This window comes from Battus philenor, unplaced genomic scaffold (assembly GCF_028537555.1).
Source record: "Battus philenor isolate CCGP_79_NKW_IND1 unplaced genomic scaffold, ilBatPhil1.0.hap1 SCAF_16, whole genome shotgun sequence".
Classification (NCBI taxonomy): domain Eukaryota; kingdom Metazoa; phylum Arthropoda; class Insecta; order Lepidoptera; family Papilionidae; genus Battus; species Battus philenor.
The window spans coordinates 11,042,671-11,060,562 of NW_027181678.1; the positions used below are offsets into that span (position 1 = coordinate 11,042,671).

General features: G+C 33.5%; 3 protein-coding genes across 4 annotated transcripts; 1 reads left to right on the top strand and 2 right to left on the bottom strand.

Moving 5' to 3' along the window:
* Nucleotides 1-831: 831 nt before the first annotated feature.
* Nucleotides 832-8,519, bottom strand: LOC137919461 (kelch-like protein 10). The gene is made up of 7 exons (XM_068762547.1): nt 7,677-8,519; nt 7,423-7,604; nt 6,698-6,909; nt 5,202-5,350; nt 4,261-4,447; nt 1,984-2,106; nt 832-1,019 (listed from the first exon to the last, which is right to left on the bottom strand). The coding sequence occupies exons 1-7, from the start codon at nt 8,517-8,519 to the stop codon at nt 832-834; spliced, it is 1,884 nt and encodes a 627-aa protein (XP_068618648.1).
* Nucleotides 8,520-9,122: 603 nt separating this feature from the next.
* Nucleotides 9,123-11,568, top strand: RpL18 (ribosomal protein L18). Its single transcript, XM_068762579.1, has 4 exons — nt 9,123-9,209; nt 9,338-9,424; nt 9,521-9,782; nt 11,343-11,568. Exons 1-4 carry the CDS (start codon nt 9,207-9,209, stop codon nt 11,540-11,542), a joined length of 552 nt encoding a protein of 183 aa, XP_068618680.1. The 5' UTR covers nt 9,123-9,206; the 3' UTR covers nt 11,543-11,568.
* A 490-nt stretch (nt 11,569-12,058) lies between these two features.
* Nucleotides 12,059-16,951, bottom strand: BHD (Birt-Hogg-Dube). 2 transcript variants are annotated; one of them, XM_068762576.1, is made up of 7 exons: nt 16,599-16,951; nt 16,253-16,438; nt 15,143-15,278; nt 14,518-14,777; nt 13,302-13,503; nt 12,698-12,800; nt 12,059-12,264 (listed from the first exon to the last, which is right to left on the bottom strand). In XM_068762576.1, exons 1-7 carry the CDS (start codon nt 16,863-16,865, stop codon nt 12,129-12,131), a joined length of 1,290 nt encoding a protein of 429 aa, XP_068618677.1. In that variant the 5' UTR covers nt 16,866-16,951; the 3' UTR covers nt 12,059-12,128. The 2 variants fall into 2 exon arrangements, with proteins under 2 accessions (XP_068618677.1, XP_068618678.1); XM_068762577.1 differs by lacking the exons at nt 12,059-12,264; nt 12,698-12,800 and adding an exon at nt 12,901-13,126.
* Between the last annotated feature and the right edge of the window lie 941 nt (nt 16,952-17,892).

Below are 17,892 nucleotides of genomic sequence, written 5' to 3' on the forward strand. Positions count from 1 at the left end.
CCCACAAGTCGATTCAGTCCCGTATGGACTATGCGCTTCATGGGACATTCACGTGTTCCTATATATAGTAACATCGCCCGTGGACAAGAACCAAAAATAGATTAATAAAACAAGCACGCCTTCTATCGATTTATTTTATTTCAGGATTGTACAATATAATATACCATAATTTTTATTCATAAAATAGTTCGCATTTTTTTGGATTATATACGTAAAATATCACAGATGCAACAACAAGCCTAAAAACATCTAAAACGCGAACAGTCCGTCGCGAGCTGTACACAAAATACGAAAATAAATTTAATCACAAATTGATTACAATGCAAAAAACTTGAAATTTACAAATCACATATAAAACCACTCTAAAATTACATAAAAATTCACGTGACACGATTTTGCTCTACATAAAACAAATATACAAACAATATGAAATCTGTACATTTAAAATTATTATGATTTACGTCGCATAAAAATTAATAACACTATGTACATTATTACAGTAATTACACTATGTTTAAAAAAATACAGCTACACTGATATACATGGTGAGGCAGATACATAATTATTTAACAAATTCGATGACTATTATCTATTACATTTATAAAATATAATTTGGCAAATTGTAACACAGTTAAGCGTCAAAAGAAGAAAAACTTAAGGACATATTTAAATTTTGTTACAGTTCGAAAAAAGAACAGAAATTTTTTATGGTAACCTAATTTTTTTTTGTGTTCCCAACTTTATTATAGTCCGACCAGAAACGCTGTACCGCGCATTATTTATATCTAAGTCGCGGTACAGCGGTTCTGGTCGGACGAAGCTATTGCGAAGCTAATGATGTGCTTGGTCAGCTCCGGCTGCTGGCACAGCTTTGGCCAAGTAGGAGAAGGATCGTGCATTTGGGAGACCAGCTAGCACGCAAGCGCTCAAAGCGGAGCGGTTTAAGTTCATCGGGGCCGCATCGTACCACTCTAGAGTGTCGCCGTCGTAGCACTCCACGTGTGGTATGGTGGTTGAACCTGTGTTGCAAGCAATAATAATGTCAACAAACAACGAATGAAGATCTTAGTTCTTCTGCGAATCACTTTGGTAGTGGCTAGCCCCAGGAAATTATATATTTTTCTCTTCTTTTCCTCGCGGTAGTTTAAGGTTAAATGTAGATAATAATTTATAATAATAGTGGTTGGTAATTTGGTGCAATTTTTCATTAAAGTCAAGCGATTCCTCAATGAATATTTGTAAATTGTTTACAGAAAGTTTCCTCAATGTGATATGAAATTGAAAAATAAATGTAGTAAAGTGCAGACTTGTAGTCATATCAGAAAGAAAGAACATCGCGGAATGTTGAAAAACATGTACTCTTTGAGTAGTAATAATTTAAAGTAATTTTCCGCTTGAAGTTATTTTATGAGTAAGTTTATACAGTTAAAAACTAGCACAAATATTTGTACTTTGCACGAAAATAATGTTTTTTATGATATATAATAGAAGACTTGGACTATAATTCCAACATCATTATTTTTATTACAATTACAGTTTATTTATTTTTTTTAGGTTGAAAGCAAACGAGAGAGCGATTTCAATAAAATCATCTACAGGTTGATTCGTCATATGTGTAAAAGTTTCAAGGGTGGAATATACAGCCTATTTGTTAGGAAGAAATTTTCAAGCTTTTACATCTATATCTAATCACTCTGTGTATTGATTACTCTGAAATATTTATTTATCTTTTTAATAGTACAAAGTCTGTGTTGTCTGAATTTTGAATATAGTAATGTGAATTTGGAAAACGATTTTTATTTCTATATTAACGTTAGGCCATTTATTATTTTTGAAACCATTTGTTTTTGGATAGGATGTACCATACGTTGACACCAAACGAGCTGTACATTCACCTCCTTAAAGCTTTAACATCTATAACTAATATTAAATTATACCATTTTGTTGATATTGTATTTATTGTTATTAATGTACGATCCGAACCGTTAAATCCTCCGATGACGAAGATCATGTCGTCCAGCAGTACAGTGGCAAAGTTGCTCCGCGCGCTGAACATTTCCGTTATTTCCTGCCAGTCGCCGCCGCGGTGAGGGCAAAACCTCTCGCCTGAGGTCCAAAATAAAAACATATCTCAAATTTAAAACAACCACATCATCATTATTTCAGACGCTAGACTTTCACTGCTGGACATTGCCCTTCTTCGTAGTTTTCCAATATTACTACTGATAGAAAGTAATCTATATCAAGCTATTTCCGAGGACCTAAGCAAGGTGTTTGTCCACCTTCTGTGCGTAGTCTTCAATCCAGAACCTTGAGGCTCTATCAGCCATTCGTTCTGTGCGCTATGTCTACTACAGTATCAATTTTTTTTAATAATAACACCTTAGTACAGTCTAGGCACCATAGGTTTTAGTTACAGACATAGCCTAGACCTTTCGAATGATTAAGCTCAAGTGTTATTCCAGCACCCTCGACTCAAGCATTTACATCACTCCACTGGATTGGAAAACCACGAGCAATTAAGTCCCCTTACTTAGGATTTTCCATGGAGTAACTTCCCAAGAGTGGAACTCTGTTTGTGCAGTCACTTGCATAGTATTTAACGTTGTTATTGGTTATAATTAAAGCTAACAATACCTATTACATCTGAAAGCGTTAGTGCCACACTAAATGGCGAAATAATTCCCAGCAACACATCTAACTTTAGGAATTATAGACTTGCCTGGTACGAAATTAAAAATAAAAATATTCTTTATTCGAATAGACAAGCTTTCGAATCGCCAATGAATATTAAATGTCGACGTTACCCCTACTAGAAAGGCAGTTTTGCTGAGAAAAGCTGGCGAGAAACTCGACAGTTGCTCTTTTAGAAATAATAAAGTTAGTAAATAAAGTGCTTGACAATAATTACCTTACTAAGTGAGCATCAACAATATTTAATATACTTATTTCAACAATATTTTTTAATATTAGTTTTAAATCTCTTTGGTCGCTGATTTGAAATTGACAGTGAAATTTTAATGTACATACCTTGACCCATAGACGATTTATTTAATTTTTGAAGACGAAAACTGGGTAGGCTAATTTCCAATGTCCTAGCCACTAGACCATAAGAGAGTCTAATATCAAAGTTCTTTACGGTTTTTCGACAGAAAATTGCTGACTGGCGAATCGAAAAGGCAAAACTTATTTTTTCAATTGTAGAGGAATATAAGAATGACACATTCACATATGCCTCTGGATATAATTCAGGTAAGAAAGAAAAAAACAGTTTTTTAACTATAGTTGCAATGTAAACATATAAAGGTTACATGATATGACAAAAGGCAGGTCACTAAATGTCGTGATATGATACAAAGCTGCTTCATTTAATCATTTTAAATTATCAATGCCATAAATGAGTTTTAATAATGTGTTGATGTGAAAATATTAATTTAACATTATTGCATCTAAAAAGCATTTCAAGAGTTTATACATGGCGGATCAATAATCATGGAAGATATTTAATAAGTATAAAAGTCAAAAACGTCACAATGCCGACCATGAATTGGGTGCATAAAGAGAACAGTGGACTTCATGAAATGGAGGACAAATTCATTCCGTTCTATGACTATCCAAATGGTCTCTGTCCAAGAAATAATATTGCAGAAGCGTAGTGTAGAGAGAGAAAAGAGATCACCTAATTCGACACCTGAATGCTGAAGGATGTTAGATCACATCCTCCTCCAACTTTTAAGTACTATTCGGTCTGATTCGCCATTATTATATAAGAACCTCATATGATAACATGCGAGTAAGTTATTGAGGTATAAGGCCGTATAAACCACTTTAGCAAGCGACATCATTATCATTTAGCCTTAAATTCCAATACTGGTCATAAACCTCCTCAGAGGTTTCCAATAGTACAGAAATTCTAAAGCGGCTTGCATCCAGTGTCTTCCGTCCACTTTAATAATGTCGTCTGTCCACCTTGTGGGCGGACCGTCCCACGCTCGTACGGTCTCTGGTCTTCACTCCAGAACCTTATGCACATTCTGTTCTATGGTCTGCCTAAAGCATGAGAAAGCATCCCCGTAAAGACAATAGAGTCAAAAGACATTGGAGTTTTAGTTGGTAAAGGCACAGCGTGAGAAAGGTTCTAAAAAAAGTATTTTTTTCGTGTAGTGGACGAATGTAAGACTTATAAATGAATATTAATACATTTAAAACAATATTCTAGATAACTATGAAAATGAACATTCGATTGTTTTCTTAACTAACCAGTATTCAACCGGCTGTATCCATTGAAGCCACCGAGCGCATACAGGGAATCCCGGTAAGCGATGAGACTGACGCCGGAGCGTGGGCTCAGCATCGACCTGATGAAGCTCCACTGGCGGGTCTCCGAGTCGAACATCTCCGCAGAGCTCAACACTTCTTGGCCGTTGAAACCGCCGACTATGTAAATCTACAAACACATCTAATCTTGTCTCACTATTTAACAATAACAAAGTGTCGACGACATTCTTTTCAAATTACAATCAAAAAATATCTGACCAAAAACGCGCACGCACACACATAAATAAGGATATTTTTTCCGTTCCGGACAACTAAGGAATGTTTAGATTAATTCCTCTCTTTTTAGTATATGTATATATATATTTATATATATACATATACATACATATATACAAATATATATGTATGTATATATATACACTCTTTAATTATTTAATCAGTACTTTAGTTCGACCTATATTATTTTTTTTATACGAGTCTGTACAAATACAAGTTTTATAAAAGTAAATAAAATTTTGACGTCTTATTTAATTATCGGCGGTGCTGCTTGGTTTTATAAACGTTTTTTATTATTAATTTTAACATTAGATCAATAGTGTTCTATCCTCTATGACTTGAGAAAATTATCTAGAAATTTTGAAACAACCAATTTTCACAAATATTGTTTTTTTTTTGGATTTATCATCGCCCGGAACAGGATAGTAAGTATTAAAATGTAATAGTAACCAATTGCAAAACTAACGCTAAAAACATCCAAACATCAATTTCCCTGCGAAAAAACTAACCATAAATTTTTGTCTAAATTTGAAAATCCTAAATCTACTTATTCATTGACTTAAGCGGGAATAAGTACACCGCATCAGCTAGTATCTGATGAAAAATAATGTTCTGTTGTTTTTTAAAATTAAATTCGTACGACTTACCTTACCGCCCAGCGAGGCGGCACTGGCGTCCGAGCGCTGCTTGTTCATCGCCGTCGTCATCTCCCACTGGTTCTTGTCGGGGTAGTACCTTTCCACCGACGACATCCGTGTCCGCCCGTTGTACCCTCCCAATGCATAAATTAATCCGTCTGCACATATAACATACTTTAAGATTGTCTTACACCTGACAAACTCAACTATTAATATTTTTAAAATGCCTATTCTTTTTAAGCAGCTTGATCATCATGTCAGCCGATAGACGCCCACTGTAAGAAATAGGCTATCCTCTAAAGATGGCCACGATGACCAGACTTGTGCTGCTCTTATCCAGCTGGATATAGTCAAGAAGTAGCTACTTCCCGATACTTTGACTATAACGTCTGTTTACCTAGAAGGGGGCCTACTTGGGCCGCTTATACCGACTTATGAACGTATTAAACAGCTTAGTTTTCTTAATTAAAGAGCGGTCTGGGACAGTCATCCACAAGGTTACCAGACGACCAGATTAAGGTCGTCAAAACACTGGAAACAGGCCGCATCGATCAATTCTTTTTGGAAATCTACGAGAGGTGCCCGATAGTAGGAGTCCTATATCTAAAATAATGATGAAGGAGCTGTTTAACATCTGCCTCCTACCAGTTTTAACTTATAATCCCTCAACATAGGCATACAACATCAGAAATAGACTAGTAAACACGACGAGCTATCAAAAAAGAGAAAAACGGACAGACTCAAAACCCAGATAAGGGCATAACGTGAAAGATAAAAAAATCTAATGGGTAATGAGTTAGACACACGCAAGAGGAAGAGGAAAACAGCAATATAATTAACTGGTACCGAAGAGACGGAAAAATGAAAGAGAAAAATCATCAAAACTGTGGGACGACGATGTTGAATAGGTAGCACAAAGGGTGTAGCAGAGTAGTAAACAATACACAGGAGTAGAAGTGGCTAACAGGTCTTTGCCGATTGGCAGAGAAACCTGCAGGAAACAAAAAATGCACAACTACTAGAATTACTGCAAACTTTGGAATGAAAATAAATATAAAAATACTAATATTCCCAAACTGCTTAGTTTGGGTGTAATTTTTAACATGCCAAAAAAAGTCTTATGAAAATAAAAGCTATAATTTGTAAATACGTATTTTTAATAAATGTCCCTTCAACCTCCTTTGCTGGTAGAAATTCGTAAAATAATTTCTTAGCCGCACTTTCCTCGATAAAAGGAACCTTTGTACTAAAATTAAAGCCACTAATCCATGTGGTCCTAGAGATATTGTGAGGAGTAATATAATATAGGTGAAAAATACATATATGTAAGTAATTAATGTTTAATAAAAAGGTAAAAAAGACAGCGGAACGAAAAGCATCCAAAATTTATTAAGTTTTCTAAAATGCAGTTGTATCGGGATACGACGGTCCATTATTTCCACTACCACCACTATTGGTTACGTTTTCACATTTAAAGTTTAAAAAACAATTTGAGTTCAACTAACCATGAACAACCACGCTGACGTAACATCTAGCCTGGTACATGCAAGCCCGCTCGTGCCACATGTTGGAGACAGGGTCGTAGCATCTGACAGTATTGAAGTGATCGCTTCCATCAAACCCACCGATCATGTAGATCAGGTTGTTTAAAGTACACAGACCGTGATAAGCACGAGGGGTTAGATCCATGTGGATCGAAAGGAACCAACGGTCAGCCCTGAAAGATTCATTTTAATAATTAAGAGAGTGACGAACTATTTGCTACTTGTCTTAAAAGACACCAAATGAGGTCTCGTTCATTTTATTTCATACAATGATCTAATATTTGATTGCTATCGTTTTGTAAGTGTATTATACTGTAAGAAAAAAAAATATTGTGCTCAACGGAAAATGGCTATTTGGGCTGAGCACTTTCCGTCAAATGAATTTTCTACTCTTACGACCAGTATAAAAAAGTATTTCCTGCCGATTGTTAGGCGTTTTGTGAGTCTGAAGTATTACAGTCAGTATCTATTTTTTATTTTAAAGTGATTTTAAATTTTTTAAAGAGCAATCAAAGAATTGATATCATTGAGCATAGAACCAAATAGAGATTTTAATAAATTAGAAGTGGAGAGAGGTTCTATATCCGAAATGAAATGAAAGACTTGTGTAAAGTAAACCGCATGATTGTTCCATATGGATCGCCGTTACTGCCTGTATTCTAATAATGATAAAAAAATTGTGCTACCTTGTATCATAGGTTTCAACAAAACTCGTAGGGCTACCGGCGCTCCATCCACCAACCGCAAAAAGTATTTCGTATGGAATTCTAGGCCTTGCTAATGGATCATTTAAATCTGCTTCGGTACCAGGCCTGGAGTCCAACAAAGTGAGAAACACCACCGCTGGATACAAAGCTTCTTGGCATTTCTAAAATAATCCATCTAAGTTATAAAGATAAATTTGGAATCTCATGAATAGTTTATGACGGGATGTTCTCACCTCATCTTCAGTTACGGGTTGCCATTGAAGTATTTTTGATTTAAAATATTTGTAGCTTATATGTCCGTACCGTACACACGACAGTAAGGCAGGAATAAACTTCCGTCTATTCTCTAAATCATGTTCTACCCACGTTTTAATCGCTTGGAAAACTATTTCTTCGTTTCGAACATTCAGTTCGTCATCTCTCAATATATCCTCCAATTCATCGTACGACAACGATTTGAACTCATTGCATTCTTTAAGAATTCTCGCAAAGTTCTGTCTTATATACAGTTTACCTTTTTTCTCCAATTCACTACAGAAATAGCATCTAGCAAACTTAAATATTCCAAGGCAATTGTGTGGTCTCAGTTCTTGTAAAAGCAACTGGCAGCATAGCTGTATAATACCTACGACATCAAATTGATCAGCATACGGTAATAATTTTTCAACATTTTCCGCCGTTACTGTGCACGTTCCTGTATACGCATAATCAAGAATTAACCCCATATAATAGCTAGGAACGTCTACAAATATCTCTGTTTCCTCAGGACCACCTTTCTTCAAAGAATTTACAAATATTGCTTTGAAATAAGGACTAACCGCTGACAGTATTGCCCTATGTATGCGAATTGCTTTCATATCCCTGCATATGATTGTGCCATCACATAACTGATCGTTCTGTCTCAATTCATTCCAGATTGCAGGAAATTCAACAATCGAATAATTTTCTGGGAGGCAAACACATTTACGCTTTCGTGTAACCGTCTTCTTTTTGGTCAAACGAGGCTTATTGCTAGAAGGAGTACGGGCGGAATTTTTAGTTTTAGATAATTTTCTATGTTTCGTATTAAATTCCATCACTTCCGAAAAAACGGCGGTCGAAACTTTTCTGTCGCGATGACATATTTTGTGTCTAAGATTCTCTTTTGTTTTTTGATTATTTGAATTTTTCAACACGACCAGGTTATTCCTGCCTGTTTTCAAAATAAATCTAACACTTCTAATTATTCAAATATTATGGAAGATTTAGTTGACGAATAATAATATCAACGATTATATAAAATGCATTTATTGCCCATGGAAAATTAATAAGAATCTCATGGTGTTAGACGAAATGTCCGTGACAATGAATTCTAAACAAAATTTACAGAAATAACCTAATAATTTAAAATATACATGGTAAAATTTGGATCCGTTTGATTCGTGACTTTGAAATATATTTTGATACCGCAAACTTCTAGTATATTTAAAATCTGGTACATCAATCATGTAACAAAAAGCATACACAGTAGACCTAATTTAGTAGGTAAACGTCAAAAGATTTTATTTTTTTCTTCTTTACATCATTTTCTTGTTTAAATATCAATTATATAACATAGAATACAAATAACCGACGTATTTTTTTAATGTTAATATCAGATTTTTTATTTTAGAGCGCAACTCACCATTTATAATTTATGATAAAAATCCAACGCGGGCAACACTCTCAATAAAAGTCAACCAGTGTTATTGTCTATTGACTCTCTTTTTCTTCTGATTGTCAAGATGGTGAGTTTCATGAATGTTGATTTAAAATAAATCAATATAAATCGGAGTGTAATAATGGTGTAGTGTAATTTTGGAGTGTTTTTTAAGTAAAGCGGTGTCATAAATATGTGTTTTATTGTTTATTTCAGGGAGTGGACATCAACCACAAACACGACAGGAAAGTTAGGCGTACTGAAGTTAAGTCTAAGGATGTATACCTTAGGCTTTTGGTTAAGGTAACTATATATATTTTAAACATGTGACATAATTTGTGCTACTTAATATATCAATTTGTTTCAAATTGATTTATAATTTTCATTCTTTATTTGTAGCTGTACAGGTACTTAGCCAGACGTACAAAAGCTAAGTTCAACACGATTATTCTACGTCGATTGTTCATGAGCCGTATCAACCGACCGCCAATTTCGCTGTCTCGTCTGGCCCGCCACATGAAGAAGCCGACCAGGGAAGGTCTGATCGCGGTGGTTGTTGGCACCGTCACTAATGACGTGCGTCTGTACAAGGTGCCGAAACTAACGGTGGCCGCACTTCACGTCACTGAGAAAGCAAGAGCTCGCATCTTGGCTGCTGGAGGTCAGTACACTTTTGTATCAAAACAAATAAGGAGGTTAAAAAAGCGTGGTAGAAATAATATTAGGTTAGGTGAAATAGGTTATATTTATACGTTTATTATGTGGTACCGGCAATCTATTTGCCTCTTTAAGTACTAATTAGACTTTTTTTAAACTTATTAAACGATTTATGTCATAAAAACATTAATTTTATTGTACAGTGTTTTTTTTTAAAATATGATTTTAAAAAAGTATTGGATAACATTAAACCATTTCAGCAATTTTAATGTCATGAAATAACAGTTTAAACATAAATGTTTAGGAAGCTAAACTGAGGTTAACTTAAGCCAGTTATTTGAAAAAAAAAATATGCTTAACAATCACAGAAGGTTCAGAATTTGCTTCACCATCAACCTCAACCATATTACAAAGTAATCTTTTATTAATTAAACAGAATTTAAACTTTATTATATTTTATTAGTTGTTTTTAATTACTGACAATGACTGAAATAGGTAATAACATTTACTTGTAGGTGATTTATTTGTTTTACTGTAAGTTAGAAGTTTTGGATAGATTGGTTTTTGTAAAGGATGCATACAACAGTTTTCACCTTTATTTAATTTTTTACATATTGCTTTGTTGTTTACTTTGGTTTGATGATTTGATTTTTGTAATTGATTACAAAAAAAACCAGATGAAATCCATAAATATTGCACCCTGTGAATAATTTGTGTTGGTTCTTACTTACTTACACTTAAATTATTAGATAAGCATAATTAATATAAATAAGGTAAATTGTATCAACTTTAAATAAAATGATGACTATACAGAATGTGTCTATAAATATTAGGGAGACGGAAAATAAGGTCGCACTTTCAAGGTAAATTTACTAAACTACATTTTTAACAAATTTTTATTTCTCATCAACAATACATCCACCTTCTTTATCAACAACCTTTTGCCATCTAACAATCAAATGGTTTTACTATAAAATATGTTGACGGAAATGATATTACTTTACGGTTCCCCTAATACAATATTTTAACTGTAAGAACTGACTATGGTATTTATAACACTGTTTATTTTTGTGTAACATTACTTTAGGATATAGTTATGTTGTGGGTAGTTACATAACAACACTACAGCGTGATTGTAACCTGATATTTCCTATTGTAGTCATATTTTGTATCATAATAGAAAATTTATAGATTTAACCCCTTTTTTTCATTAGTCTCTTACATAAAATTAAACTATGATAAAATCCAAGATACAATTCTCGTGTTGAAGATATTGACATTTGTAATTTTGTTATGAGGAAGCAAGTAAACTAATTTTTTGTGATCCTATTGTTCATTCAATTTTTACTAATATCTCATCATGTCAGATAGATGCCCACTGCCAGACAGGTTTCCTCTAAAGATTGCCATGATGAATGGTCTTGTGTGACCACCAAGTTACTTCCCCCTTGATCTTGACTATGTCATTGGTCCACCCAGTAGAGGGCCTAACAATGCTTTTCAAACAGGATCTATATTGCCTCTATATATATCTACTAATAGATATCTTTTTAATTTGTTTCAGGAGAAATTCTTACATTCGATCAGCTAGCTCTTCGTGCGCCTACTGGTCGCAAGACCGTTTTGGTACAAGGTCGCAGGAACGCCCGTGAAGCTGTGCGTCACTTCGGCCCAGCACCAGGAGCTCCACGTTCGCACACCAAGCCCTACGTTCGCTCCAAGGGACACGAGCGCGCCAGGCCGAGCCGTCGCTCCAACGTTTAATCTTTTAATATAAGGAGTTCAATCTATATTTGTTTTTTTTTTCATTTAATAACACCTATTGGCAAATTCCTTTATATACTCAGCCTGCGCGGCATGAGACATTTGCCCATAATCATTCACTTGTCTATTAAGACAACCTGGTGGTCATTGGGAGACTGGGCCACTTTATACTTGTCATGTTAAAAATCTATTGGGGAGGCCTTTCTAAAAGTGAACATCATACAAACAGCTCAAGAGATGATGATGACTAATCTAATTAGGTAATCAATTGGTTCAGCAAGGGGAATGGACAGGCAGATCCAACATTAAATGAAAAAACATTTTACTTAGATGTTAAAATGTTAATCTTATGGCAAAAATAAGTATCTAGTATGAGCAAGGGAGTGATAATCCTTAAACTGTTAGAAGCCTCTGGATTAATCACATAGTCAATGCAAAGTAACAATAACTATACCTGCCTGTATTATAAAGATAGTTAAAGTTGCTTAAATATATTAAACTGAATAATTCAAGTCATTCACAAAAAATAAACCCTTTTTATTACATAATTTTAAATAAATAAAATGCTTATTATCACAGTGTATTCCTAACAACAATATGTATTAATCCAATAATTCAAAAGGAGCTCGTCCTGTGGCTTAACACCCAGTATTTGTTTTAATTTTACTATGGAATCTGGTTTCCCTCCTGAAGTTATTGTTGATTTCACTGTATTTGCAATCCTGCAATATTTAAAAACAAGTTTACATTAAAAACCATAACATTAACCAATATTTGCTACTAAGTATACACCAAATATGCTACAAACATTTTTAAAGCAGTTGTGAAATGTTTTGATACTTTGAGAGCAAAAATCTTGGCTGTAAATTGTCGTCGGAGATGGTATTAATAGGATGCCTACAAATAAGTTTTAAAATTTTCGAATTAATTTTTAATGAATTTGGTTTTCCAGTATTTGGCACATAAAAGTTGTCAATGATAATGATGTTACCACTTTACCATAGTAATCGGCACAATAAGAATATCGACCTAAAGTTTCTTGAAGGATTGTGGTCAAGTTAGTAATTTTATAATTTTAACAGCCCATAACTAACTTTTTACAATTATTAATTATTATTCATATCTCTCAAATTATTTTGTGCAAATAATACATACCCCATCCACTCTAACAGTAGAGATTTAATGTGTTGATGTAGTATTGCTTCATTGAACATTTGGTTAGCCATGGCAGTTTCTATTTTTATCATTAATGTTGGACCTAAAACAATGTACAAATATATTAAAGTGAATTATGATTCAATTAAAGTATTTTAAAATATATAGTTAATATGGAACTATATATCAAGTTGGACATTTCTATTTGCTGTACTAGAAGTTATGATGCTAGCCAGTCTAGCATCATCGAAATTGAGCCCGTGGACACAGAGGTCCACGGACTAAAAAGTTTACACTGACGATCGTACCCCAGTTACGACGAAGACGTACACACGCGTAGAACTATAGCCGAGTAGGTGTATAGTGTAGTGTATGTGGGACGAAGCGAAGACTACTCGGCGGTCGGGAGAGACGGGTCTCTCCGGATAACTTGGACAAAATTGTCACACACATTGTTCCATATTTTAATTGATAGCAAATGAGCTGTGCATTTGCCCCTTAAATGCTTTACACTTATAACCAATCACTAGGTATATTTAAATGTATTGCAGTCTATCAATTGATCTAAATATATTAAAGATATGGGTAATAAACTAAAACTCACATTTAACTGGTACTGTACCAGCCCATTTACATTCAAAATTATTATTTCCATTTTCTTCTAAAACACAAATTTTATCACCAGTGTGAGTATTCCCACCTCCATTTATTAATTTACTTACTACATTATCACAGGGAACTGGACAAAACCATAATAAGGTTTTTACAATATTTGATGCGTTTTCGATATTTGCACTCACAATTATCTGAAATTTTAACAATTATTATGAGTAGATATATTACAGAAGAACTTTGACTAAAACTTTGGTAGATCAGTTATAAACAAAGATTCGATATTCAGATGCATGTTTACCTAAAGTAATCCAATACGTAATATATTGTGGAGGTGGCTTTAGCCCTTTCAGTGCTGGGAGCCAATATATCGGGTTCTGCTACACTGGCGAGGAGTGCCAGTGCCGATGTATCGGCCCGCGCATCGTAGTGCTTTACATAAATTTTTAATACGTTGTAAATGATCTAATTTCATTCTGAGAGAATAAAAAGATATAGTTATTCATTTTAACTCTGTGGAAAACGACCGAATGTGGAGGTACCAAAATCTAACATAAACACCGATGGTTGCCGCTCCAGTGACATCCAAGCTGCGGCGTCATTTGCTGTGGCTTTAATGCCTTATCGAATCTTTTCGAGATATTCTACTTAGTCCATATAAAAATATGGTGAAAAGATGATTTCTTGTATATGCAAATACTTTGTGCACGAGAGAACTTAACTTTTACTATTTTTAAGAAAATTTATACCTCTTTTATTTATATATTATTTTTAAATCAGTAGAGAAAAACTAGTCAATGTTTTGTTCTATACTTTATCCAAAGTACACTGCTTTTTTAATCATGTAAATATTGTGCCTCCTTAAGTTTTTATGCGCATTTTTCCAAACCCTAGTAAAACTGTTCAAACATCTTTTTTGCATAGCATTAAAATGGTTACCATACATTAACATATTATATGATAAATTGCTGAGATCACTTACGTACGTCATGAAAAGATTGCCACAAAAGCCCAATTTAAAGATGCAATACTCAGATATAATATATTGAAAGTACATAACATGCGCTGATCTGAGACATGCAAAGTCTAGGTAGGTACATTTATCTCTAAAACTCACGGATTCGCTCCCTAAGGACTTTCAACAAAAGAATTTTAAGCCAGCATATATCCAAATATCAAATCTATGTATAAAAAAAAAACATACTAACCTTTACCCCTATCAGCACACAATACAATAATATCCTAAATGTTGTCTTCGTTAACAGGTTCTCTAAAGATCTAATTGATATATCTCCATCATTATTTACTAAGCAACTAGTCTCTTGAAAAATATTTTTGTTCAAAGTATTTGGACATATTTTATTTAGCAGGTCCTTGCTTGTATACAAAGTTTCTGAGTAGGTCAGAGCACCAGTTTTTAACATCCATGTGAAATGTGTATGCAGTCTTTTGAAAACATTTTCATCACCTGAAAGAGTGGAATAGTTTAATTACATTTTCAAAGAGACTGATAATCTGTTAAATTAAAGTACTCTTTAAGCTTTATTATCATATCAGAAATAACATTCTACTGAGGCATTAAGTCCAAGCAAAGGTTGCCATTTTTAGAAGCCTTAACATTTATTTACTTTTTGGACTATCCACCTAACGTAAACAAGGTTAATAGCCAATCCAAAAAAAATGATATCAGCTCTGGTTGAGGTTCTTGAGGGAGACCTCAACAAGCTTGGCTATAGTTATAAGGTCAAAACAACATGGTGAAAAATGAAATGTGCTGGTATATTACAGAGATGCAAAATATATAAATTTAATTAATTAAAACTGGTACTTAACCTGTTAATTGTATTAAAGATCTTGATTGTCCAAAATCATTGCGACCAGTCTTCAACCTTAATGCTCTTTGAGAACATTCATTTTGTTCTTTATCATACACTACATCAGCCAACTGTTGAAGCTCTTTAGATATTTTCTATAAAAAGCTAGTTAAAATTATTAAAGTGGCTTATGATCAGACCATTACAAAAACTGATTTAAATATTAGTAAGAGAATGTGATAAGTCATGGATATGCCTTTTGGGTAGCAAATATATCCATAATTAAACTATTAAACTGATTTATGAACAGTTCTCTTGACAAACTGCATAAATTACTCCAAATATTACACAAAATGCCAACAAATCCAATGTCAATTGCTTACAAACTTTAGTTATAGCAAGTTCAACATCTGTTTATTATTACTCATTTTATTGTCTACTTTCACTAGTTAAATAATTCAAAATGTACATAGATGGTTTATTAGGTGTATTAGGGGGACCAGAAAGTAATGTCGTTTCTGTCAACATATTTTACTGAAAAACCTATTGATTTTTACTGCTCTGGCAATGAAAATTAGTATACAAAAGGTTGTTGACAACAAGGAAATCACATTGTTGATAAAAATAGTTAAAAATATAGTTGTGTGAATTTAACTTAAGAAAGCAACATTACTTTCCAGTCCCACTAATATAATTATTTAGTATGTCCTGTTTTAATTTTTCTTTTATTTCCATAATTATTTTGTCTTTTAGGTGTACTCTGTGTAATATACATATATATATATATACATATTATTACATATATGTAGAGCAGTGATACCTCAGCAGTAAGGACTGAGACTCAATCATAGGTCACAGGTTCAATTTCCGAGGATACAAACTTAAGTAACTGATACATTTTAAAATTTTTGTTTTGTTTTGTTATAGGATTACTGCTGCTCACAAACAACTTTACAGAAAGTAGACTGCATTATCTTCTGTATACCATAATACTACAATAACAATACCAACCTGCCTGCCAAGTGTTCCATATATTTCCCTTAGAAAACTTTGAGGGAGGCCTTTGCCTTGCAATGGATGTCTATGACCTAAACAAAATTTGGAATTGTCAAAATAAAGTTCAAAATACCTGCATGTGTTCAGAAAGCACAGGAGTAAGGTTTAGCAGCAGCATGTTGTCCTTCATTAAAACAACAATTGAAAACCACCTCTTCAATCCGCGAGCTCTTGTATCTTTCACTTGGAACATTAGACTTAAAACATGACCTTGTGTATCACTGAAGTATATCACACCCCCTTCTTTGCTCCAACTTACCTGAATAAAAGTAATTATGTTAGAAAGACAGCCATAATATAACTTTGAAACAAAGCAGGAAAATTCAAACAATAATCTGAAACCTAAAACTTACAATATTTAGCTATAATTAACATTGTTTTTCTGGACAACAATTTTCATAAAATTCAGATACACCCACCTCACATGTTATACTTCTTACAGCAGCTTGTCTCAAAAAGGTATTTATTTCAGTGTTCGGTACAGATTCTCTGCTGCAATATATAGTCCCGTCATCATCTCTAGACACCAAAACTGTTTCTGATCCTAAAGATGTGCATCCACTACACTGAACTGAACATTTTGACGACTCGGTTGTGTGGTTTTCATCGTCGGTTGTGAATGTACAAAACAATGGGCGCGGGCCATGAGCTTCACAAAAATGACACAACCCAATAATTGCATTCATGTTTACTAACAATATAATTTCTATATAAAATCGTTTTAATAATTTTTTATTTTGACGTTAAAAGTCAAAAGTTTAATTATTTTTCTTATCAGAAAGACAAAGGATTAAGACACACAGCCAATTTGATGGGCCAATTGACATTTACCTTATCTAAATTTATTGAAATAGGAAATACATCTATCCCCCGATTTACACGGTACTTGTTTTACACGTTTTCGCTTTTACACAGTTTTCACAAAAAAATCGAAGCAAATGTTAATAACTGATTTTATTACCATTTCTCATAATGTAAATATTTCTGCTTCAAATATTAAATCGGCACAAATAACTTCGAGTGTTGAAAGTAAATTTAAACCTTCGATTCCGAAAAAAAGATTGAGAGTAATTTTTGACAGTGATAAAGGATAATAAAACACACCTTTGGTTTTATTTTTTGTTCTACTGTTTAATGTATTGTAATTATATGAAAAAAAAACAGTGTTTCCGTATTATATTAAATATTTTTTTTGTCAATGCATTTTATTTTCTATTTGTCTATTTATTGTAATTGATGTTGTGCTGCTAGCCGGACTAGGCTTTGTACAGCTTCATCGATTGAACCCGTGGAAACAGCGGTCCACGGACTAACTTTTTATTTCTGTGTACACCTAAATATATTGAAAAAGTCACAACTGTTACATATCATAATTAGGCATTTTTTTGCAAGATTTTAGATTTACACGGTTTAGACTTGAAAATGTTTAATTTTCGATTTACACGTTTTTTTCAGCAATGTATCTACCGTGTAAATCGGGGGATAGGTGTATATTGATCATAAATTAAAGAAGACTAGTTTAGAAGTATGAACCTTATAAGAAATTGATTTCATTAATTCAGAGATGATCGGTGATGTTAAAATTAAGGTTTTTTTTAAAGTTTAGTCAAACTTGTACGGAATCCATGACTGACTGACTTCTTACTATTTTAGAGTGCAGTTGATTTTTTTAAAAAAAAAAAGACATTTTACGAAAGCTCCAATCAATAACTC